We start from the raw sequence: 26,556 nt of genomic DNA on the forward strand, positions 1-26,556 counted from the left end.
GTAAAACAAATTTGCAATTAATATTAAAAATACACACACCACAAAGTGTAAATGACAAGTAATTGCAAACGGGAGATGTTGCAGCTAACATGATTTTTAAACTGCAGGCTATTTTTGCGCGCTCTTTCCCCCGCCAATTTTACATTCCTGTCTGAAAGTTGTCTACGCTTTGGGATTGGCCAGAGGGAGTTTTTGCACGTATTATGATTGGCTGAGAAGTTTTGGAAGGGGAGGGGCCATACCGGGGCGGGATTCCATCAATGGCAGCGGCGGTACAAAGAACAAATTTTCACTTTTCTCCTGGGCTGCAAATGAAGGAAGCTAAGCAATTTACTGATTTTTTTCATTCTTGACGAGGGAAAACATCTTACAGGTCTGTGTAATGAGAAAAGAAGTTATAACCGTTCAATGGAACTACTTCAAGTAATTTTGTTATCCCACACGCCAGTGAGTGATTAAATGGAAAAGAGTCTTCGGGTAAGGTTTTTGTAAAATTAAAAGAAACTTCAACTTTGCTTAATGTTTTGGGGTAAGGTGTTTATTAAGAGGTAAATTGTTTTCTTTGCGTATATGGAAGACGTTAGATACCGGTGCAAACACCGATTGTTGATATGATCTCAATGAGAGGGATCTGTTGTGGCGCCGAAAATCAACGCTGATCGATACAGCTGCTGTTTCAATTTAAAAGATTGTCAAACACGATTATATTAGCAACTAAACTCTTAAGCAATGAGGGGAGAGAGGCGTGAAGTGAGTTGCTGGAGGGGGGGGTTTAGGGGACAATACGTCAGACAGCAACCTGTTAACTACTGGGGACGAGAAACTGGCGGGTTACTGGAGGGCGAGGGGTGTGAAGTTAGCTAACGTTCCACAGATTAGCAGCGTTATATTTACTCGCAGTGGGTGATGCCTATACCCTGCATTCGGGGACAGGCCTACAGGGCAATGTTCCCAGTCCGAGCTATTATATTCTCGTCCTATATTCAAAGAAGAAACAATGTCAGGACGATCTCATCCCCGCGCAGCGTCCTCTTGCCCACCTCCAGCAGAGATTTCTCATTCACTGGGAACACGATCCTCTTGGAGGCGGACTGGGTGCTTCTGCTTTAGTTCTCATTTTTCTCAGTACGTAGAGATACGAAGAAGGTTTTGTTTCCCCCAGACCTTTTTGCGCATCTTTTTCCGTCGCCATAGCATCAAATGTCCCCCCTACTTCCCTTTCCCAACAGAGTTAGACTCTCCTCCCTCCCAATCTTACTGTAGGGGTCAGATCCCGCCGCCCCCCCCCCCCAACGCGTCCTCCTGGGTTCGAACTTCAGGGGTCACAACTGCCCTATACTTCCCCCAGGGTCAGGCTCGCTTAGATCTTCCTTCCGCACCTCCAGCCTCCATTACTCCCCGCCCCCTCCACTTGACAAGTCAGACCTTGACCCCGTCCCCACCTCCCTCAGTTACTTACCCCGCTCCTGCCCCTAGCTCCGCCCCCTGTACCCCAAGCCCCGCCCACCCGCCCCTCTTGCCCTCACGCCCCTCCCCGAGCCCGCGGGATCCGGATTCAAACCCCGTCCTGCGCGGGCTCGCGTCCTCGAATGCCCAGTGGGAAAAGCCCGATAACCGCCGCTTGCTCTGACATTGTAATCGAGGAAAATGAACAATAACTACCTCCGCGACCTGGGACGGGGGGAAGAGGTGGGCGCCTCACCGACAATCAACCTTCCCCTACCTCTGCGTTTTATAGATCACTAAGAGAACCTACAGGTTCCTCGCAGTTAAATTCTACTCAGGTTGTTTAACCCCGCCGCCGTGAAACCTCCCTGACAACCGCGCGCGGGATCTTTTCGTTTACGCGCCAATTTCAAAAAGCCGCATTCTTTCCCTCCCTTCCTCTGGGAGCCAACCGAACCTGCTGGTTGACGCGAAGTCCCGGCTCCTCCTCTCGCTGATAGGTCGGGACCGCCTACTGTTTGGGCCGTATCTCCGGGTAACGGAGCTCCGATTGGCCCCGCCGGCTGCCTGTCAGTTGAGGAACTTGTCCGCCGGCGAGGAGATGCTCGCTGGGCTTTCGCGTTAGGGGCTTCGATATCGATGTCTAGACATCTTCATGTGCTCTTCTCCTTCCGTATTTTGTTGCATAAGTACACTTAGCTTTTAAAGGTTGATCCCCTAGTTGATCAACAACAGCCACACTAACTGATGCAATCCATTGCTGTTTCTTGGACCTTGATGTGCGTGATTTTAACTCGAAGATTTTCCAACAGTCTAGAGTATTTCAAAAGTACCCAACTGTAAAAAGCTTTGGGCGTACTGATGTCTTCTCAAGAACTATTTTTATCCTTGTATATGTTATGCATTCTTTGAAAATATCTGTTGTTTTTTTCTTAGTTATGTAATTTTATTGTTCCACTTGTTATTATTTAAACCCACTATTTTGTTTTGAAATAGATATAGTTCATATCCATGCTCTACATAATAGGAGTTTGCTTTCCCAATTCTATGTCCACTTTTGATTTTCAGGTAAGCAAGAAGACAAGCTTTTGTTTGAGGGTGAAAACATGAGTGAAAGCTTGAATAGGGCTGACAGAAATGGAAAATCTGAAGCTGATATAGATGTTAACCGAAAGGTGGGTTTCTCTATATTGGCTTATTTCCTAGTTACAAAGACTTATGGTATTGTGGGGACTTCTTTCACTTCAGGTGCCTTCTGACACAGAGCTGATGATCTGATGAGGCAAGGGTTACAGTGCCAGATGGAAGAACTGCTGATGTCTTTCTGTCTCTGATCTTAGCTGGTCAGGCAAGAACAAGTTTGAATCTGGGGGGCAGGGGAGTATAGTGGTGTGAAGCAAGAGGTGCTGCTGCCGCAAAGCACCAATAACTCCAGTTCAACTTTACCTCTTATTCTATCTTTGTTGAGTTTGCACATCCTCTCTGTGATACAGTGGAGCTTCGTCTAGATCCACTGGTTTTACTTACTACTGTAAATTGCCCCTAGGCGCAGGTGAATGAGGAGAATTGCAGAGAAGTTGAAAGGATAGTAAAATGGGAGTGGTGCAGTGTTCCCTCTAATGCATACACGTACACACATCTTTTGCTGCTAGCACACAAAAGAATTTAAACACAAAAGGTTGTAACCTTCCACTACATTGGCATATTAAGTATATTTCATGATCGTACACAGTCATATTTCCTTTTTTGGTTTCTGACATGGACAGTGTTGACAATATGGAATTTGCAATGATTTGTCTTGCAGATTTTAGAAATGGCTTATTTTACTGTTTTTATTGAAGAAGTTATTCTGTGCACAGATGTTGTTGTCACTGGGCAAAAAAATTGCACAGTACAAGATTTCTGTGCACACTGGTCATAAATTAGAGGGAACATTGGTGTAAAAGGTGTAAATGTGTCCTTAATAGCGAACACAGACCTTGTGTACTTTTCTGCTTCGTGATCAATGACTCTAATAAAGATTCAAGGGTGAACATGCCGTGTGTTTGGTTTTCTTTTTTAAAAAGTGCTGTTTTCAAAGCTGTGACAAAATTTTAACTCTTCTTTAAAAACCTTTTACACCAATGTTCCCTCTAATTTATGACCAGTGTGCACAGAAATCTTGTACTGTGCAATTTTTTTGCCCAGTGACAACAACATCTGTGCACGGAATAATTTCTTCAATAAAAACAGTAAAATAAGCCATTTCTAAAATCTGCAAGACAAATCATTGCAAATTCCACATTGTCAGTTAAATATAATGGGCTGAAATTGATGCAATGTTTGGAAACAACAAATGTTTCTGTATTTTGTCTTTTTTTTTCTCTTTCAAAATAGGAAAATAAGTTTTTAGAACCGCATAAAAAAACAACAAAAACACCATTGAAGCAGCAATCCTCTACCTCACATTCAATATTAGGAGCAATCAGGTCAGAATTGAGTACCATGACAACTCCAACAAAACTTCAGGACACCACTGTTGGAGAACCATGGACTCCTACTGCGAATCTGAAAATGTTAATCAGTGCTGCTAGTCCAGAGATCCGGAACAGAGAAAAGAAGAGGGAATTGCTTGTGGATGAAGACCATACTTCCGAGGCAGTTGAGAATTTACAGGTACCGTAACTTCAAAAATTCAAAAAAAACAAATTATCAACATCTCTTAATGTGAAGAAAGTAAGGCAAATGTATTGTGAATTTCAGAATCAATTATCTGGGGAAGAATTTCATCCGAGTCGTAAAGAGAAGAGTCTGGGTTTGTTGTGCTACAGATTCTTGGCACGGTATCCTGACTATCCAAATCCTGCAGTGAACAATGATATTTGCTTGGATGAAGTAGCAGCAGAGCTGAGTGAGTTTACACGTGATAAAATGCAAATATGTAGCAAGGAGATAAAGTATGATGTTGGAGGAGGGGAGTGTTTTGATTAGAAAAAAATCTTTGAATTATTGCCCAAAGTTGATGATCTCTAGAGATAATTAAATTATGAAATTCTATGCTTTTGGTGTTTGCACATAGTTTATTGGAGCATTAACTCCATGAATGTACTATTTTATCCAAATTTCTTACCTTTTCCACACAATTAATTTCAATTAAGTATAGTAATAGAGGGGATTGTGCATCTGTGTAAAAATATTGACAAATACAAGTTCAGATGCAGAGGAGAAAATTAAGTTAAACTATAAGAGTATAATTTACGAAACAATTTATTTTTAATGCAACACACACAAAATGCTGGGAACTCAGTAGGTCAGGCAGGATCCACAGAAATGAACAAACAGCCGATGTTTTGGGCTGAGACACTTCTTCATTAGAATGATTAAAATACTGTTTAACTCATCTGGAAATGATATACAGGTACCTATTCTACTAATGGAAATTTGCGTCTCCCTGCAATAGATGTTGAACGTCGACGTATCTACGATATTGTGAATGTTCTAGAAAGCTTACATATGGTGAGTCGCCTTGCCAAGAATCGATATACGTGGCATGGCCGTCATAATCTCACTCACACACTAGGAACATTGAAAAATGTTGGTGAAGATCAAAAATATGCAGAACAAATGTTGCACATTAAGAAGAAAGGATTTGAACTGCATGAGACATTTGTAAAAGAGCCACTACGTGAACAAAATTCTGCTAACAAAGGTGAAGTGAAGCCCAAGGAGATGTACTTTGTGGAACTCCCTGGAATGGAATTTCGAGCAGGTACTTATGTCTTCAGGTTTATTGATCTTATTTTAATGCACAAACAGCATTACCTCTGCTATTGCAGAACTCATTGAAGTTGTGTATTGCCTCGATTTTCTGTGCCAGTCTTGTAGAGTAACTCACATTCTACAAAAATAAAATGCTTTATTTATATAACACAGAGTAGCCCCTTCAAGCCATATCAACCCAACAACCTCCGGAAAACCTGATTAATCCAAGCCAAATCACAGGTCAATTTCCAACCTACCTGATACGTCTTTGGACTGTGAGTTAGATTATGACGGCCAAGCCATTTGTACCGGTTCTTGGCAAGATGACTCACTCACTCCACAGGGAGGACGTACAGAGTCTCCGTACAAACCAGCACCAGAATTGAATTCTGAACTCTTGAACACCCCGAGATGTGACAACATTGCACTAACTGTTACGCTACTGTGACACCCCAATACAGCAGCATTAAATGCTGTAACAAAGCAAAGCCATTGGTCCCTTCTTTCCATTGTTCTGGAAACAAGTTACATTCCTAGTTGCTGTCTCTTTTCAGATATATATTTGGTAATCTTTCTTTGCCATATGTGAATTGGTCATTCCTTAATTTCATACTGACTTAGACCATAAGACAGAAGAGCAGAATTATGCTCATCGTGTCTGCTCCACCAGCATTCCATCATGGCTGATTAATTATCTCTCAACCCCATTCTCCTGCCTCCTTCCCATAACCTTTGACGCCCTTGCTAATCAAGAACCTATCAACCTCCACTTTAAAAATACCCAATACTTGGCCACCACAGCTGTCTGTGGCAATGAATTCCACAGATTCAGTACCATCTGACCAAAGAAATTCCTCCTCATCTGTTCTAAAGGCACTTACTTCTATTCTGAGGTTGTGCCCTCTCATTCTAGATTCATCTACCCCCCCCTCCCCCCACTATAGGAAACACCTTTTCCACATCTGCTCCATCAAGGCTTTTCTGTGGCATCGTTAGCAATATTTCAAATGAAGATTATTTTTATACTTCTAATGAAGAGTTACGTTGCAGTTTCCACTAGCAAGGGAGTGAGTAACCATAGAACACATAGTTTAAGATGATTGGGCAAAAGAGAGATAAGAATTTTTGTAATATAACAAACTGGATCTGGAATGCTTTCCTGAGATGATGGGAAAACCTGATGCAACAGTAATGTTCAAAAGTGTATTAGATAGAGCAAGGTTACAAAGAGCAGCAGTAATTGGATAACTCTCATAGACACAGTGCCCTTCACTCTCGTCTGATGATACTTTGCATTATAATTAAATTAGATACCAGTCAATTGGGATACACCAAAACCAGTACATTTTGGCCCAATTAAGTGGCTGCCCCAATTAACCAAAGTTTCATGGAAATAATTACAAAGATATAAAAAAGACAGACTATCATTAAACTGAGTAACACATTATGTACTTAAAATGCAATACAGAACAAATTAGAAAACTACCAATACTACTACAGTATTATAAAACTATCAGTTCCATAGCTATCACTGAAGGAATTCATCCAGTGTACCTGTAAGCTGCTTCATTCTTTTGATTGACTGTGAAATGACCTAGTGTAGATATTGGACTGCCTTCCTACAATACTTCTGACAATTGATTCCTCCAAATTGTCATTTTCATTGCAACAGTCAAGATTATTGTTGATGTCTTCAAATTTCTCATAGTTCCTAACTTGCTGAAGTAGTGAAATTGTTTCATTTTTATAATTTTCTGGCATCTCCAAGACTGAAAGCTTGAAACTGCAGTGAGCCAAACAGCTCTGAATTGTTGTACTGCTTTTTTTCTCACTAACAATCAGTAACAAAATTTACTGCTTTTTAGAGATAAACACACACAACTGATGATGTTTAAAAACTTTGCTCGAAAAGTGGGATAGTGTCTAATGACCATACAAGTGCATGTGTCCCAATTAACCAGCATTATGTTCCAAATAAGCAGCTGCCCCAATTAACTGATGGCCCAATTAATCGGAGTCCACTGGAAATGAAGAGCTTCATGATATAGTATCAATGATTAGAAACATTCCTGGTTGGTTACTGTGATTCAGAAATAAAGCAACAAATCATATTTGTAGAATAATAGACACTTACTTGAATTAAGTTCTTATCAATTTTGCAATTAAGATATAATTTCTTCATCTACAGCCTCAGTGAATGGGCGGAAGGATAAATCCCTGAGAGTAATGAGTCAGAAATTTGTCATGTTATTCCTGGTATCAAAGCCACGAGTGGTTAGCCTTGACACTGCTGCTAAAATCCTAATTGGTGATGACCAGAAGGTGGATTTGGATCATAGCAAATTTAAGAGTAAGTGTATTAATGATTTGATAGAATATCGAATCACAATAACAAATGATCGAATGCTAACTATACAGTCCTATTTAAAAGTATAAATTCTTCACTTTTTATTTCCATGTTTAAAATTACAGGAAATATGTAGAACCAAAACAGATAACTCAGTCTTAACTATTTCATACTGGTATATATCTTTCATATACCTCCTCCTCTGTTAGCTAACAGCAAAGCCTTTAATACGTATTTACCTGATTTTCTTTTGAATGCAAGACCTGAAACCACATGTATAATTATGAGTATTGTAGATCATTGATTATTGGGCTACTGATTTTTGATCATTGATCTATGTGATGTTTGTTACTTTTTAAAGTTACTGGATGAGAGAAAAATGTATGGTGTTTGAGAGAAGATAAGTCCAAGTGGAGTTTATTCTCATTTGCAAAAATACATTTATGCAGAGGTGCAATGAAAAACTTGCAGCATCATCAGAAGCACTTAGTGTCTAATACACAACATAACAAGAAAAACATAAATGAAATAAATTATATACAATTTTTATAAGAAAGAACACAATTGGAATAAAAAAGCAAAGTCCAGTGCAAAGTGGTCATAGTATTGCTAAACTAGTGTTAGGGTTTTGCTGGTTCATTCAAGAACTGAATGCTTGAACGGAAGCAGATATTCTTGAATTTGGTTGTGTGGGACTTCAAGCTTCTAGGGATCTTTGATGATAGATGTTGCCTTCTTGAGGCATTGCCTTCTATAGAAACTACCAATGATGAGGGATATGTCTGTGACGTATTGGGATAAGTTCACAACTCTGTAGCTTCCTGTGCATTTGAATTGCCATACAGATGCAAACAGACTGGATACTTCCAATAGTTCTTCCGTAGAAGTTTTGTAGATTGTTCAATGACAAGCCAAACCTAGGTGGCACCGTAGCGTAGCAGTTAGCACAGTCACAGATTGGGGTTCACTTCTTGCAAGAAGTTGTATGTTCTCCCCATGGCTGTGTGGGTTTCCTTCGGGTGTTCTGGTTTCTTCCCACATTCTAAAGAATTAGGGTTAGGGTTGGCAAGTTATGGGAGTGCCACGTTCAAACTGTTGGCCATTGACGCAAAACATTGCATTTCGCTGTCATCAGAATCAGATTTTAATCGCCAAGTACCTGGACACACAAGGAATTTACTTCTGGCAGATGTTGTCTCTCTGCTCATAACAGATGATAAATATAAATGAAAATATAGATTATACATACATACATGTGACAAATAAAGCTAATCTCTTTAACTCCTAAGAAGATAAAGATCCTGATGCACTTTCCCTATTAGAATTTATTTGAATTTGTTTAAATCTTAGATCCATCCCACAACATGAAGGAGTAAAAATCTTTGTGTTATGCCTCTGTTGCTATGTACAGACATGTAAATTTAAAAGTACAATGACTTGCAGAAAGAAGCTGTCCCGTAGCCTGTTGGTCCTGGTTTTAATGCTACAGTAGGGTCTGCCAGATGAAAGCAGCTGAAACAGTTTATGGTTGGGGCAACTGGTGTCCCCAATGATCTTCCAGGCCTTCTTTCTGGACCTGCTACTACAAATGTCCTCAATGGAGGAAAGTTCACATCCACAAATATGCTGGGCTGGCATACCACTCTTTGCAGTGCCCAGTGATCAAGGTTTGTGCTGTTCCCGTACCAGGTGGCGATACAGCCAGTCAGTATGCTCTCAGTTGTGCCCCTGTAGAAGATCTGGAGGATTTGACAATAGACAATAGGTGCAGAAGTAGACCATTCGGCCCCTCGAGTCTGCACCGCCATTCTGAGATCATGGCTGATCATTCACTATCAATACCCAGTCCCTGCCTTGTCCCCATATCCCTTGATTCCCCTATCCATCAGATATCTATCTAGCTCCTTCTTGAAAGCATCCAGAGAATTGGCCTCCACCGTCTTCCGAGGCAGTGCATTCCACACCTCCACAACTCTCTGGGAGAAGAAGCTCTTCCTCAACTCTGTTTTAAATAACTGACCTCTTATTCTCAATCCATGCCCTCTGGTACTGGACTCTCCCAACATCTGGAACATATTTCCTGCCTCAATCCTATCAAATCCTTTAATTATCTTAAACGTTTCAATCAGATCCCCTCTCAATCTCCTCAATTCCAGTGTGTACAAGCCCAATCTCTCTGCGTAAGACAGCCCTGCCATCCCAGGAATCAACCTAGTGAATCTACGCTGCACTTCCTCAATTGCCAGAATGTCCTTCCTTAAACCTGGAGACCAAAACTGTGCACAATATTCCAGGTGTGGTCTCACCAGGGCCCTGTACAAATGCAAAAGGACATTCTTGCTCTTGTACCCAATTCCCCTTGTAATAAAGGCCAACATTCCATTTGCCCTCTTCACTGCCTGTTGCACTTGCTCATTCACCTTCATTGACTGATGAACTAGGACTCCTAGGTCTCTTTGCATTTCTCCCTTACCTAACTCTACACCGTTCAGACAATACTCTGCCCTCTTGTTCCTGCTTCCAAAGTGGATAACTTCACATTTATTCACATTGAATGACATCTGCCAAGTATCTGCCCACTCACCCAGCCTATCCAAGTCTCCCTGTATTCTCCTAACATCCTCTTCGCATGTCACACTGCCACCCAGTTTAGTATCGTCAGCAAACTTGCTGATATAGTTTTCAATGCCCTCATCTAAATCGTTGACATAAATCGTAAAGAGCTGTGGTCCCAATACAGAGCCCTGTGGTATCCCACTAGTCACCTCCAGCCAGTCCAAGAAACACCCATTCACTGCTACCCTTTGCTTTCTATCTGCCAACCAGTTTTCTATCCATGTTGAAACCCTGCCCCCAATGCCATGAGCTCTGATTTTACTCACCAATCTCCTATGTGGTACCTTATCGAATGCCTTCTGAAAATCTAGGTACACAACATCCACTGGCTTACCTTCGTCTAACATCCTTGTTACACCCTCAAAAAACTCCAACAGATTAGTCAAGCATGATTTGCCCTTGGTAAATCCATGCTGGCTCGGCCTAATCCTATTACTGCCATCAAGATGTGCCACTATTTCGTCCTTATTAATGGACTCAAGCATCTTCCCCACGACTGACGTTAGGCTAACAGAGTGATAGTTCTCCATTTTCTCCTTCCCTCCCTTCTTGAAAAGTGGAATAACATTAGCCACTCTCCAATCTTCAGGAACTGATCCTGAATCTAAGGAACATTGGAAAATGATTACCAATGCATCTGCAATTTCCGGAGCCACCTTTTTTAGAATCCTCGGATGCAGACCATCTGGACCCGGGGATTTATTAGCCTTCAGTCCTATCAGTCTACTCATCACAGTTTCTTTCCTAATGTCAATCTGTTTCAATTCCTCTGATATCTTATGACCCTGGCCCATCCATACATCTGGGAGATTGCTTGTGTCCTCCCTGGTGAAGACAGATCAAAAGTACGCATTAAATTCTGTTGCCATTTCCCTGTTTCCCATAACAATTTCTCCCAATTCATTCTTCAAGGGGCCAACATTGTTCTTAACTATCTTCTTTCTCTTCACATAGCTAAAAAAGCTTTTGCTATCCCCTTTTATATTCCTGGCTAGACTGAGCTCATACCTGATTTTTTCTCTCCGTATTGCTTTTTTAGTTAAGATCTGCTGTTCCTTAAAACTTTCCCAATCATCTGTATTCCCACTCATCTTAGCCCTGTCATACTTCTTTTTCTTTAATGCTATACAATCTCTGACTTCCTTTGTCAACCACTGTGGCCCCTTCCCCCTCTTTGAATCCTTCCTTCTCATTGGAATGAACTGCTTTTGCATCTTTTGTATTATCCCCAAGAATATCTGCCACTGCTGATCCACTGTCTTTCCTGCCAGGGCATCCGCCCATTTAACTTTGGCCAGCTCTTCCCTCATGGCTCCGTAGTCTCCTTTATTTAATTGCAACACTGACACCTCTGATCTGCCCTTATCCCTCTCAAATTGTAGATAAAAGCTTATCATGTTATGATCACTACTTCCTAATGGCTCCTTTACTTCAAGATCACTTATCAATTCCTGTTCATTACACATCATCGTCCAAAATAGCCTCGTTCCTGGTTGGATGCCCATGCTAAACTCCTTCAGTCACCTGAAATGGAAGAGACGCTGTTGTGCTTTGTTTTCCTCAAAACCAGTGTGTACAGTCCAGATGAGATCATCAGTGATGTGTATACTGAGGAACTTGAAACTACTCACCCTCTCAACTGATTGCATCAAGGTGAGATAATCTGATATGCTAATTTCCAGGAATTTAAAGCGTCTCTCCACTGAGAATTCCCCCCCAGTGAAGACTGGGACATGTTCACCCACCTTCCCATTCCATAAGACCATAAGACTTAGGAGCTGAAGTAGGCCATTCGGCCCATCGAGTCTGCTCCGCCATTCAATCATGGGCTGATTCACTTCATCCAGTCATCCCCACTCCCCTGCTTTCGCTGCATACCCTTTGATGCCCTGGCTAATCAAGAATCTATCTATCTCTGCCTTAAATACACCCAGTGACTTGGCCTCCACAGCCACTTGTGGCAACAAATTCCACAGATTTACCACCGTCTGACTAAAGTAATTTCTCAGCATCTCAGTTCCAAAAAGACGTCCTTCAGTCCTGAAGTCATGCCCTTTTGTCCTAGAATCCTATGGCATGGGAAATAACTTTGCCATATCTAATCTGTTCAGGCCTTTCTCCCTCCTCATTCTCCTGAACTCCAGGGAATACAGCCTAAGAACTGCCAGATGTTCCTCATACGGTAACCCTCTCATTCCTGGAATCACTCTCGTGAATCTTCTCTGAACCCTCTCCAATGTCAGTATATTCTTTCTAAAATAAGGAGCCCAAAACCGCACACAGTTCTCCAACTGTGGTCTCATGAGTGTCTTATAGAGCCTCAACATCACATCCCGGCTCTTATATTCTATACCTCTAGAAATGAATGCCAACATTGCATTTGCCTTCTTCACAACCCACTCAACTTGCAGGTTAACCTTTAGGGTTTCTTGCACAAGGACTCCAAGTCTCTTTGGATCTCTGCATTTTGAATTCTCTCCCCTGCCTGTTTATTTCTTTCACCAAAGTGCATGACATTATACTTTACAACATTGTATTTCATTTGCCACTTCTTTGTCCATTCCCCTAAATTATCTAAGACTCTCTGCAGGATCTCTGTTTCCTCAACACTACCTGCTCCTCTACTTATCTTTGTATCGTCGGCAAATTTAGCCACAAATCCCTTAATACCATAGTCCAGATCATTGACATACATTCCTGGGGTCAACAATAATTTCTTTAGTTTTGCTGATTTTGAGCAAGAGGTTGTTTTTCGTGGCTCCTCTCAACCAGGTAACCTATCTTACTCCAGTAATCAGACTCATTGGCACCTATGATTTGTCCAACACCAGTAGTGTTATCAGCAAACCTGAAGACAGCTTTGGAGCTGTGCTTAGCTGCACAGTCATGTTAGTTTAGAAAGTAAAACAGGCAACTCAGCACACAGCATTGAGGTACCCCTGATGTGATGGTCAGTAAGATTGAGATGTTGTTACTAACTCACTGAATGAGGTTTACCAATAAGAAGTTTCAGTATTCAATTGCACAGGGAGGTACAGAGGCTCAGGTATTGAAGCTTGAAGATGAGTTTAGATGAGATGTTAGTGTTGAATGCAAAGCTGTAGTCGATGAACAACGGCCTGATGTACAAGTTTCTGTTTTCCTGATGGTCCAGAGCAGAGTGAAGAGCTAGAGAAATTGCAACTTCTGTTGACTAGTTGTGAGAAAAGGCAAATTGGAATAAATGCAGGTCATCTCTAAAACAGGAGTTGATTGACATCGTAACCAACCTTTCAAAGCACTTTGTTAATATTGATTGATGTAAATGCCACTAATGGTAATCATTGAAGCAGATCACTGTGCTCAAAGCATATGAATATTATTTTGCAAATCAGTATTTTCCTTGGCATAGGTCCGTCTTCATAACCAATGGAATATCAGCCACTGTTTACTGACATGGTTTTTAAAATGAGACCATGTCAGCTTTCCAAGTACCACACTTTCATCCCCAAGGCCTTGCAATGCATTAATGCTGCTTAACTGATTGCTTTTTTCCCCATTTATTGTTTGAATTGATTTGTTTGTTTGTTCTGTTGAATCTGATTTAAACTAATTCACCACATATTTTATATTTAACAACACCACATTGTTGCTCACCACAATGTGAGATAAATTGTTAACTTATTGTTTTGTTCTTATAAACCAAATCACAATGACAGAGTGTATATACTTCATAGACCAGAAACCCAGAAACCGTGATTATCTATTCAATGCTTTGTGATCACATCTCTTATTAATGTGTGTTGGTCTTTCTTTGTTCTAAGATCTTTGAAATAAACACTTACTTAATATGGGGAGGTAACTATTGAATTCTTTGAATCAGGTACTGTGGATAAAAGCACTAAATATAATTAATATCAGGATTACATCCTTGAAACATTTAGGAATTTTTGAAAATAACTGTTTCACCATGTGACAATGTCTTTACCTCACAGCTAAAATAAGGCGACTCTACGATATAGCCAATGTTCTCACCAGCCTTGAACTTATAAAGAAAGTGCACGTAACAGAGGTGAGAGGACGGAAGCCAGCTTTTAAATGGATAGGACCAGAGGCATTTCCAGATGTAAATGGTACACAATTATTTTGATTTTAAAAATGTATCTTTCTTGTTCTTAAAATTTTAGATAATTTCTGCGTAAGAGTTGATTTCACAATTAAGGAATGCGCCTTTGATTAAAAATGAAACTGTTGTCTTTGCAGATGTGAAGCCTATTACACTGACTACCTCAATTGTAAATAATACTCCATCACCTAAGATTTCAAAAGAAACACTTGTCAAAAATCTTTTCCCTGCATCTACCACCAAGCAAAGTTTCACTCGACATGCATCTTTAAACCACTTGATGCCAAACATTGGGAATGATCAGAGGAGAATCAGCTCTGCACCGAGTAGCCCAGTTGGGAAAACATGTGGTATATATTTCTACTAATTTTAATTTGTAACTGTACAGCAACTTATTTTTAAATTCCTAAAATAACATTAAGTCATCAATTTTGTTACTACCTGCTTTACTTCTTTGCTAAAAATCATTACAGTGGTTTCCAGTTAACTGTAACTCTCTGCGATTATTTTGGCCCAATTAAGCAGCTGTCCCAATTAGCCAAAGTTTCATGGAAATAGTTCAAAAGTTATTTTTTAAAAAAAAGGCAAACTACTGTTTCACCGAGCAACAAATTACATACTTAAATAAAATTCAGAACAAATTAGAACACTATCAATACTACCACAGTACTATAAAACTATATATTAGTTCTGCAGGGACACAAGCAAGGGCCTGATCAACCCTTGCTGGGTCACCTGGGTGAGAGTGTCTGATGTTGAAAGACCCAAAATACCCAATGACTCCAGGTTATATCACTGATGATGTGCTTTAGCACATCCTAGGATGTATCTCAGCACCTAATTGTTATTGAGAGAAGAATTCATCCAATAAATGGTGCACCTTCAATATATGGATGTCAAGATTTCTGAGGACCTAACCTGGTTCCAACATATCAATGTAGCTATAAAGAAGGCAAGATGGTGGCTATACTTCATTTGGAGTTTGAAGACATTTGACATGCCAATAAATACCTCAAAGACTTCTATAGATGTACCATTCTGACAAGTTTCATCGCTGTCTGGTATGGGTGTTCTTGGGGGGGGGTGGGGTGCGGCTACTGTACAAGACCAAAAGAAGCGGCAGAGGGTTGTAAATCTAGTCAGCTCCATCCTGGGTACTAGCCTACAAAGTACCCAGGACATCTTCAGGGAGCAGTGTCTCAGAAATGCTGAGTCCATTATTAAGGACCTCCAGCACCCAAGGCATGCCCTTTCCTCACTGTTACCATAAGTTAAGAGATACAGAAGCCTGAAGGCACACACCCAACAATTCAGGAACAGCTTCTTCCCCTCTGCCATCCTAAATGGACATTGAACCTTTGGACACTATCGCACTTTTTAAAATACAGGGTATTTCTGTTTTTTGCGTATTTTTAATCTGTTCAATATACAAATACGGTAATTGATTTATTTATTTTTATTTATTTATTTCTCTCTTCTATATGACGTATTGCATTGAAATGCTGCTGCTAAGTTAACAAATTTCACGTCACATGCCGGTGATAATTCTGATTCTGAGCTTTCTTTTGATTGACTGTAAATGAACAAAATCGGTGCTGACACCTAATACAGATAATACTTTCATACAATGCTTTTGAAGATTACATCCTCTAACTCCTCATTTTCATTATAACATGCAAGATGATACCTTCAAATTCTTCTTAGTTCCTAACTTGCTGAAGTAGTGAAATCATTTCATTTTCACTCCCAGCCATTTCCGGTATCTCCAAGCCTGAAACCGCAGTGAGCAAAATAGTTCTGAATTGTTTACTGCTTAATCAGCGAAAAAATCACTGCTTTTTAAAGATAAACACATGCAAGTGATGCTATTTAAAAGCTGTTTGCTTTAAGCATGGTATAGTGTTTAATGGCCACATGTGACTGATATTCATTAGAAAGTTGTCAATAGATCTGTGCCAATTAAGTGGCATAGTATCCCAAATAAATCCCCGCTATTTTCTCGATTAGTTTTTGTTCTTTTAAGAGTTGGCTTCAAATAAGCAGCTGCCCTAATTAACCAATAGCCCAATTAACCAGAATCCACTATGTTTTAGAATGACTAACAAAGACCAAAATTAAAAGCAGATAATTTCATGAAAAGGCCTGCACCTCAATCACTTGTTAATCTGGTACTATATTTGTTTCTTTTTTTTTGTATACTGACAATTGTTTTGATGATTCCACTTTGGTTTGCTTTTATGAAAATAGTAGAGGTTAATGTGGATAGAAGATTCTTGTTTCAGGTTTTTTTGTACTTTTTGAGAAAACCATTTTAGCAGTTCAAATCATTTTTTTGAAATTCAATTAACGGAGAGACGTCCTTGAGAAATAACAGGACAGGTTTATCTTTCCATATCTGAAGTCAATTACTGAGCAAAAATATTGGTTACTGATATTCAGATGTGTATTACTTTTTCAAGCATCATTATTTTAGTGTTATGCGATGTTAATGGTGTTTTCCTTAACAGCATGGAAGAATAATTTAATTTGGCAGCAACCTTTCTGGTGCTGTAATGGGTCACTTTCTTGTTACACAAAATATAATTCTGACAACAAGTTTATTGCTTATTGCAATGGTACTGTACTTTAATAGAATTTACAGAATGTTGAAGATTTTATTTCCCTTCCATAAAGGTGATTGGGATAAACCTGGATTATATCCCAGTAAAATGGACCAACTTGCAACAATCTGTAAACTTCAGTTGGAGGCACAATCCAAGTAAGTGTCAAAAATTCATTCAATATCTCCCAAATAGATTTTGAAATTTTACATAGAAATAACATTTTGCTCCATTGTAAATATCTTAAGATTAATGTGTAATCAAATTTGATTTAAAATTTGAACATTTTACGAACACTAAATCAATGTGTTTTTAACTTAGTCTACAAGAATAATTGGAACAATATATTCATTGTCATTGAAGGTGGTATTTATTTGGTAGTATACAAAATGAAGTATGGTCACTTTTTTTAAATTGTTCTGAATTAAGTTTTTTTTATTTTTCATTCCCCTCAGGAAGAATGACAGTAAACTCACAACCTCGCCATCAGAAACCTCTTCCTCACAAGAGCACTCAAAACTTGATAAGTTCCCTGGACTTGTAGAACAAACTCAACGTACTGGAGTTAATTCGGTACTCCCTCAGGTTAAACCCACATTTCAGCCTCTTGGAGTCTATCCTTTGGTTCACAGACAGTATTCCTCTGTTTTACCAGTGGTGTTACCTCAATGCCACTCTGGTGGATCTTATACAATTTATTTGCAACCTGCACAACCAAGGAACCTGACTGCACCCTCTTCTGGCTCCGCTGTACCATCTATATCCCTTGCCACTGAGAAACACATTTCGAGTCCAAATAATTCAAACTCAAGAATCCACACCAGTAAAAGGACTGCTGAGATGTACGCTGATGCATCAGGTACAGGTTACAAGGACCAAAGTAGAAAAGCGGCCAAATGTGATACTCTCCCTGACCAGTGTCTGAAACAACCTTCCAAGCATGACCTTAGTGAAGTTTGGAATTCCAAAAATTTCAAGGAAGCAGTCAAGAAAGAGAGCCAGCCAGAGAAGGAAACTGTTTTATTGAGGGTAAATTGGTGCAAGTCTCATAAATATCATTGTCTCTAATGGTATATAATCAGAAAATACAGGGTTACTCAGAAGGTCAGGTGCTAAAGAGAGAAATAGGATTAATGGTCAGGTCAATGACTCTTGATCAGAATTAGAAAAAAATGGGAAAACAAGCTTGAATTAAGTTGCAGAGGGAGCACAATGTAAGCCATAAAGGAAGGGAATGCCTGTGATCAGCTGAAGACCAAGGTTGTTCAGTTGATACAATTACTTTCAACATTTCTCAGTCCACAGATTTTTCCTGACCTCCTGAGAATGCCCAATGTTTACTGTTTATATTTCAAATGTCCAGCACCTGATGTTTTTTTTTTGCCCTGCTGTTCAACAATTCTAATGTACTATTGTGGCATCCTGGAGCTATTGAAAGTAATGTTAATCATTTAACTGGTGATTGATTTTGTAGATAGTATTAAGGCATGCAAAATAGTCTCAAAATATGCTGGGTTTCCTGATTGTTTTATGTTACTAGTTGCAAACATGCCTAAGTGAACCTTGGCAAACTCCATGTTAACATGATAGTTTGCCAAGGTTTGTGGATAATAGCAATTTTGGTGTGGTGTCACAACTATTATTCATTAGGTCACTGCAACAGAAACCAGTGATTTTTTTTCTTCTTACTCTCTTCCCACCTCCTCCATGATTATGAACCAGAGAAATTCATTTAGCTATTAATTTTTCTATTGGAAATAATCAACTAATGCATTTTAATGGCTGAAACCGTCCTTCAAATTTGAACTAGTTTCCATAGTCTTTTAATTTAATTTGTTTTAGTCTGTTACTGTTAAACCCAGTCTGATTTAATAAGATAACAGCTTCTTTCTGCCTACCATGAAGCAAAGATACACTGTTTGTGAGTAGTAGTGTTGATTGTCTCAGTGGTGGTATTTTGAAGGGTTGAGCTATTTCTATGAGCTGGAGCCGTTTTCCATGATACTGCATTCCAGATAAAGGGGCTAGATTGAATCATCAGTAGAAAGGTTGCCTGCACTCTGGTTAAATCCATCCTTTACCCCTAAGACACAATTTCATTATTCCAGGGACTTATTTCCTTCCTACTTATTAAATCTCCGTGCTTGGCAGAGTGAATCCTTTAAACGCAGACTGTAGAAGACAAAGACTGCAGGTGTCAGTAGTTAGAGAATTAAATTGCCACACAAGGTGCCACACACCTTGCTCTCCAGAAACTGGGTGATACCAGAAAATAGTATCATATTCCTACAATTGTGTAATGGTTTTATTTTACAACAAATGTATCTTGGATTGATTGCAAAGCCAAAATCTTGGATTGCTTTTTTTGCAGATTCCTATCATATTAAAGTACGTTTGATATGTTATTACTCAATTTGATCTCTCCAGACAAAATTACTCTATAGAAGTTGAACTAACCTGTGTAATATTAGTTATACAGTGCAGAAGCAGGCTCTTGAACCTACCAATTCTTTAAAAATTTGTGGCCACTTTATTTGGTACACTTGTCCACCTGTTCATTAATACAAATATCTAATCAGTCAATCATGTAGCAGCAACTCAATGCATAAAAGCACGTAGATGTAGTCAAGAGACATGGTTATGAATGGGTATAGCTGCAAGGCAACAGAGGTTAGAGATCAGAGTTTTCCTTCTAGATGAGCTGCCAACAACAGCTGACAAGCTCCATCTGCCCAAAGTGACCCACCTTTGCCTCTTCTGTCAGTAGAAAGGTTCCACTGAGCTTAGTAGCTAAGCCATGCGTAGAGGCCTGGACGTGGATTTGGTTGTCAGAGGCACACACCATTGGGAGCATTTAATAGGTAGTGAGAACTCATCCCCTCTCCCACCCCCACCCCCACCTTGCTATAATATAACAACCTTCAGGAACCCATCACTGGACAAGGCATATCTAATAAAGTGGCTACTAAGTGTATATTCTTCCAATTCCTACATCACCACCCCCCAAGCTCCTTGACATTTACCCTAAGCCTATGCTTCTAGTTTCAAAGGCTAGTTGGCTTGATGATGAACACAGAGGGTTTTGTTGAGGGTTGTTTTTGTGATTGGAAGCCTATGATCATAGGTATATGGGTGTAAGTAGTGGAACCTTTGTGTTTATTATTTACATAAATGATTTGGATACGATTGTAGGAAGTATGATTAGGTTCATGTTTGAAATGAAAATTGCCGAGGAAAAAACTTGAATGACAGGAAGATGTTGATCATTTGGTAAAAATGAGAGCAATAACAGATGAAATGTAATTCTAGTAAGTGCAAGATGATATAACTTGGGTATTTGGGATGATGCAATGAGTGGCCGGCCCCTATTCCTATACTGAAGAATAAATGGACCTTGGTATACAGCATCAAGGATTCCTAAACACACGTAAATAAGGCAATGAAGAGGGCTTGCAGAACACTGAAAACTGGAGAGGGTCTCAGATGCTGCCTGACCTGCTGAGTTTTTTGTGTGATTTACTCACAGAATACTGGCCTTCATTAGCCAGGACATAGATTATAAGAGCAAAAAAGTATTGTCTTGTTACGTATACCACACCTAGGGTTCAGTGTCCATTTCTGGTTACAGAGAGGGTGTGTTTGCACTGGAGAAAGTGCAGAGGGGTTCAAGAAGTTGCCTGGAATGAAACCTCAAACAAGAGAAAATCTGAAGATGCTGGAAATCCGAGCAACACACCAAGTGCTCAAGGAATTCAGCAGGCCAGGCATGAAATGAAACCAGTCAGTTTTGAGGAGAAACTGGTTTGGCTGCTTTTTATATTTCTAGAATGGAGGAGACTGAAGGGGGACTTGATAAGGCGTACAATATTGTGAGGGCCATAGATTTTCACAATGACAGCTGTTTAAAAACTGGAGGGCATGATTTGTGTAAAAGAAAATAACCCAGATGGGATCTGAGGACAAATTATTTTTCAGCAGAGGATAGTAGGAATCTGAAATGCAGTACCTGAATGAGAAGTTGAAGTGGGCTTTCTTAAGATTTAAGAAAGATCTAAAAGAGCACTTGAATTGGCTACAAACCAAGAACAGGTAAATAGGCTTAGTATATACGGGCAATTAATGGTCGGCATGGACCTGGTTGGCTAAAGGATCTGTTTCTGCGTTGTTTAACACTCAACCCTGATGCCTATATTCTGCATTTAATCTACTTGCTCAGTTTATAATTTTGGTTGTGATTGGATTTATACAAAACTTGTTACAGGTGACTTACAAATTACTCAGAAGTTTGTGTAATAACCTAAGAGGTGCATTATTGACAAATGATTAGTTCATGTCCCTCTGTTAAGTAGTGCAGTAAATATAGATGTTTGTCTCAAAGAATACTTCATTCTGAGTTCAACAGCCTAACAAATGAGCCTCATCGGGAGCAGACTGCTAAAGTGCTAGAAAATTTGTTAGAGGTCTGTCTTTGAAATATCTTTTAAAGAACATGATGTGTAAAGATCCTGTTTTTTTGACTATATACATTTGTCACATCCCATGTATACATGTCAAAGAAACTATGAAGTTTTGTTTTATTTCAGGTTATGCTAAGTTTATATTTTGAAGTTGTCTTTGATATTTAAATTTAGCTTGCCTTCTTATGCAATTGGCACTTTGAGATGATCAATACTCTTAGTATTTATTTGTCATGCTGCATGAATCTTCTTATCTGAAATGATCGGTGGAAATACTTGTACAGAAGAATGGTCCAATTTAAAATGGCATTAGTGCCTGTTATACAGCACTGTTTACTTTATGATATATTTCATAACCAAGTACATTAGCAACCTGTTAACCAACCGACAGTCATGTTAATTCTCCTTCCTGTTCCTCCTCTGAACTATCAGACCGCTATAATGCCTTCCAATGTAAGTTTGGGAAACAAAACAAAATCATCTTAAAGAAATGAATTTGGTAATTTTAGGTAACTTACTTTCTCTGTTTACATTTAAACTGATATGCTCTGAAAATGAGAAAAATTATCATTTTTCTTGAAGGGCCAATCACCAAATAAAGATCAGCTTTTTGAGGTTCACCAAGCAAGGCTGAAGGCCCGTAGAGCCTTGATGACAACTCGGCCTTCCCCTAGGGCCCTACATCTTGACCCAGAGTTCATCAACGCTCCTGAAGATAAGAGTCTTGGTTCAGAAAAACTAGAGCACAGTGTTGAATGTTTTCTTGAGAATGAAGAGAAGTGTGGGATTGTTTTGTCAGAAGGACAAGCTGCCATGGTCAAAAATGTTCCAGTGGCATTTGCGTTTCCTGCCCATCTTTGTTCAGTCCCCGAGGTAAGATCTGAGTTTTATAAACTGATAAATATGATTAACAAAATTAGCCATGAGCCTGAAGCTGAAATCACTTTTCCACTTCTCAGATTAGTTCTAGCATCAAAAGAATCCGTTCCTTTCCACACGGTTTGAATTTTCATTGGTCATGATTGTCATAGTTTATTTTGTTTTATTTGCCTTAGACTTTAATGCCATCAGGATATCTCATCCCATTGCCACAGCAATCATCTTGTAGTAACTCAAGTGATAGATCTCCTGAAATGAAAGACAATTCCGTGTCCTCGCCTGAGCAACAGCTTTATCATTCGCCATTATCAGGTAGCCACAGAAAATCACAGTTCTTAAATCTGCTGTAACTTAATGTTCCTTTGTCATAAAAGCTCCTGTGGCCATCTTCCTAACTTTCAAATTTCATCTAAATTATGAGATCCTGAATGCATTTTACCTTTCAGGTCTCATAATTCTATCAGATTTTTTTGTTTAAGATCTTTCCTGTTTTGGTTATCATCTTTCACTAAGACCGGTTTAAATGTTACTTCACAATTTCTCTTCACTTGAACAGCTGCTTTGTGCCAATTCTTTGATACTCTGTCTGAAGACAAATATGCATGGTATTGTGCAGAAGTTGCTGATTCCAGCAATTTTGATATCTTTCAGATAAAATTATGTTACATGGACTAAGGGGAAAGTATTAGTTGCATTCTATTACTGCTGCTTATGCAATTTTTGTCATTATTTGGTTAAAGTCTTGAATACTTAACAATGGGTTTTTTTTTAAAAAGTATTTATTCTAGCGTTGTCAATAAGCATTTAAAATGCTCTTTTTCTCCCCCCTTAGGCATTACACCAATGACAACTTCGGATTTTTCCCCTGCCAATTTACCTGCCACTCACATCACCCCTTTGAAATTGCCTTGTCCAATGGCTGTTCCATCTTCAGTTGCCTCCCTTCCTGTTGTGAGCCAAGCCAACGCATCATCTTTCACTTCTTCAAGTCATCATTTTCCTAGTCACAGTCCCAGCCCAGGAATTCTGAATTTCACACTGCAGAATCTTGGTTTAATCAATCCAGGAATGCAGTTTTCGGTGAATCAAGGACCTTCAATGACAACTGCTTCCCCAGAACAAGCTGGTTCTCTCACAGCACACACAAATCTTCAACATGGAAAGATGATCTTTGTTAAGCCAGTATCTCCTCATCACCAGTCTGTAGCACTGATCGGTCTACCACAGGTGAGCTGCTGTTCAAATGCTCAAAGCCACAGCTAACATTTAAAATTTCTTTTGATTCAGGTAGTAGCATGCCTAAACACTAACATCTTAAAGAATTCAATATTGAAGTAACATTTTATTGGTAAATAATTTTTCAATTTATTATCTGATCTAACTTGATTGTCAGCATTGGTAATATTTCTCATTTGTGTGATTCAGAAAGGGGTTTGGAATGGAATCTGAAATTCCTGTTACTAGTCTTTTGGGAATGTTTGAATGTAAGACATAAGACTTCCATCAGTTCTTAACACCGGACCTTATTCCTTATTCAAGTAGCTTATTCATAATTGGAATTAGGCCCCAGTGTGAAGAATGGCTAGTTCATACCAGCTTTCACAGAACTGAACAGTACAATAACAAATCCAGAACATATTTCCTACCCCTTCCCCTTTTTTGGATGAAAGTGAGCATACTTCTGTGAGCCCTGATAAATAGACTCAAAAGTTCACAATAGCATTCTAACTGCTCCTTCACTCTTGGTGGTCACGGACCAGAGATTCCCAAGAGTCAAGACTTAAAGAATCAGTGCAGATATTGCATTTTATTCAACGATATTTTCCTTTGTAAATTTGGTAATCTCTTCCTGTGGAAAGAGCTTGGATTAGAGTGTCTGCTTTGGGAGTTTGGTGTCCAATATTGGAACATTGTGGCAAGTTAGTTGGGAACTGACTGACTAAGTTGGGCTCTGATTTTGGGAATGCAGCTTGAGAGAGGAAACTGACGTTGGTTTGCTTCCCATGAATTTGGAAGATTTTGTGGAAACAGTTTTGGAGGGCTCATTCTAATGCCTTGAGATGCCTGCTTTAATTATCCAGGTCTTAGAAGCATATACAAAGGTAATTCACTTTTGCTCATTTCCTAGCTCAAACCAAGACCTAACAGTTTGCTTGCTGACTCTTTATGTCTACATTTCTCTGTAACCTCTTTCTTTTCTGTAACTGAGTTATTTCAATATCTGGCTCACAAGTACCTAAGGTTAAATATTCCTCCACTGGCAGTTGTGCTTCCAAGGCCTGGAATTCTGGTATCTTGCACATTTTTCCTCTTTTCAGACGTGAATCATATTTTGAATAACCCTTTAATTAACTGCACAAATATCTCCTAATGTGGGCTGGCTTCTTTTTTTTTTGTTTGTTAACACTTTTTGAAGAGGGCTTTGTATGTTTTTGTTACACGTAAGGTGCAATATTAATGGTAGTAGGTTCATTTCTAACAGCTGGCTCTCAAGATGTGAGAAGTTGGGACTAAACAGTATCTGTTCAGCTTATTCAAAATACACTGTACAAGTCTTGCTGAAGAAAATAGTTGAATCTTGAGAAAGAAATACAAAATGTTCAATTCTCAGTTTTTCAAAAATGAGTCAGTTTATTAGTATTGTTTTCAAAGTGTGAAACTTGTACTTGGTAATATAAATGCCAGAGATTCTGCCTCTGAGTTTTAAATTAATTTTATTTTGAGTAGATGCAGCATCCTATTCTGTTTCGATGAAATGAGTTTGACATTTCCTCAGTGATATTGATTATCAGTTTAAAATTTGTTAAGAAATTTGCATGTTTATCAACATGTATACATAAAAGTACTGCAAATTTCTGATCTATTCTTGAGAATGTATGTTTATTTTTATCAAATACCAAAAAAACTGCGATGTCAGATTTTATTTTAAAAGGTATCCTTAGTTAAGACAATATACCAGCTTGGTAAATTTCTGTGCATCAGCTCCATTTAAAACATTGTCAAATATGTTTTAATAGAGAGGCAGTTGTAATTCAATTTATTTATTTGGAGGTGCTGCACAGAACAGACCCTTCTGGCTCAATGAGCCGTACAGCAGAACAACCTAACCTATTTAACCCTGGCCTAATCAGAGGACAATTTACAATGACAAATTAACCAACTAACTAGTGTGATTTTGGAACGTGGGTGGAAACCGGAGCATTTGGAAGAATCTCCCACGTTCATGGGGAGGAATGCACAAACTCCTTATAGACAGCATCCGAACTGAATTCTGATGCCCCAAGCTGTAATAGCATTGTGCTACCTTCTATTCTACTGTGCTGCTAATAAAGCAATTCTAAGCTGTTTTATGAAACAATTAAAACTTAACAGTCAACTCTCTTAATTCTACAGCCCAGTATGCCAGCTACAGCTGAGGATGCTCAGTCTATCAGTAGGGAGAATTTCTTCCGTACGCCAGGACGTCCATCATCTTCCATCCTATCATCAGTATCTACTGTTATGTCCAATGGCAATGGCAATTGTCCTCAAGGAACTGTGCACCTTCCTCAACGAAAGCTCAAAGTCTGCACTGAAGAATTTCAATGACTTTGAAATGGTCTGTTTATTATAAAAATTAATGCATTACTAGGCTAAGAACAAATCTCAGTCGATTCTAAACGTGTAACACGTAATTTGCGTTAAGTGCATTTTTTGTTACCTGGTGGTGCATATTGCTCTAAAGAATTGTATTTGAAAAGTTTACATTGTACCAATGTGACTGTTAACAATAGACAAGAGTTAACTAAACCATGATCTTCTGCCTCAGCAGAATAAAACCAGTATGAAATCATATTCATAGAAAGTAATGTGTTTAAACATAGCAAAAATTACAAGTAATATTCACTTTGCACACAAGACATGAAACATATTAGGATGAATTCTATCCTATCTAGAAGTTGGTTTATTATGTTGGTGTATGAGTGGTATAACCATTTGCACACTTGAACTTGTGGATTCCATGAATATCTTCCAAAAGGAATAACATACTTGTCATAGATGAATATATAGTATTGAGTCTCCTCCTCCATTGAGAACACTAGCTGGTAATAGTTACTTCACAACTTGGTCTGTTGGAAATCAAGATGAAACTAAACATCTGATTGGAGGTGAAAAATGGTATGGCTGTACTTGACAAACATGATAATCCATTGGAAAAAAATACAAGTACTGTAACTTGTACATAATGCTATATTTATATTACATTAAAGCATTAATTTTAAATGGAATTTAATTTCAAATTGGTATACTTATTCAATTGTCTCTTGTAAAACCAGCCTGCACAGGTACTGTGAACTGTAGAAAGTCATAGGTTTGTTATGATTT

The 26,556-nt window shown here is 39.0% G+C and overlaps 1 protein-coding gene across 1 annotated transcript; it reads left to right on the forward strand.

The window, feature by feature from the left end:
• The first annotated feature begins 329 nt into the window (after positions 1-329).
• e2f8 (E2F transcription factor 8) lies at positions 330-26,556 on the forward strand. The gene is made up of 14 exons (XM_059973979.1): positions 330-477; positions 2,515-2,621; positions 3,823-4,101; positions 4,189-4,336; positions 4,886-5,194; positions 7,376-7,537; positions 14,125-14,262; positions 14,393-14,605; positions 16,929-17,013; positions 17,311-17,884; positions 21,895-22,185; positions 22,368-22,503; positions 23,024-23,418; positions 25,585-26,556. Exons 2-14 carry the CDS (start codon positions 2,553-2,555, stop codon positions 25,777-25,779), a joined length of 2,994 nt encoding a protein of 997 aa, XP_059829962.1. The 5' UTR covers positions 330-477; positions 2,515-2,552; the 3' UTR covers positions 25,780-26,556.

This window comes from Hypanus sabinus, chromosome 7 (assembly GCF_030144855.1).
Source record: "Hypanus sabinus isolate sHypSab1 chromosome 7, sHypSab1.hap1, whole genome shotgun sequence".
NCBI lineage: Eukaryota > Metazoa > Chordata > Chondrichthyes > Myliobatiformes > Dasyatidae > Hypanus > Hypanus sabinus.

Bases quoted from the DNA above. Each gene is read 5' to 3' on its own strand.
- e2f8 (XM_059973979.1), top strand. From the start codon at position 2,553: ATGAGTGAAAGCTTGAATAGGGCTGACAGAAATGGAAAATCTGAAGCT. The intron at 14,606-16,928 runs GTATATATTTCT...CCTTCCATAAAG, and splicing joins CCCAGTTGGGAAAACATGTG to GTGATTGGGATAAACCTGGA. The intron at 17,885-21,894 runs GTAAATTGGTGC...TTTTTCTTGAAG, and splicing joins AGGAAACTGTTTTATTGAGG to GGCCAATCACCAAATAAAGA.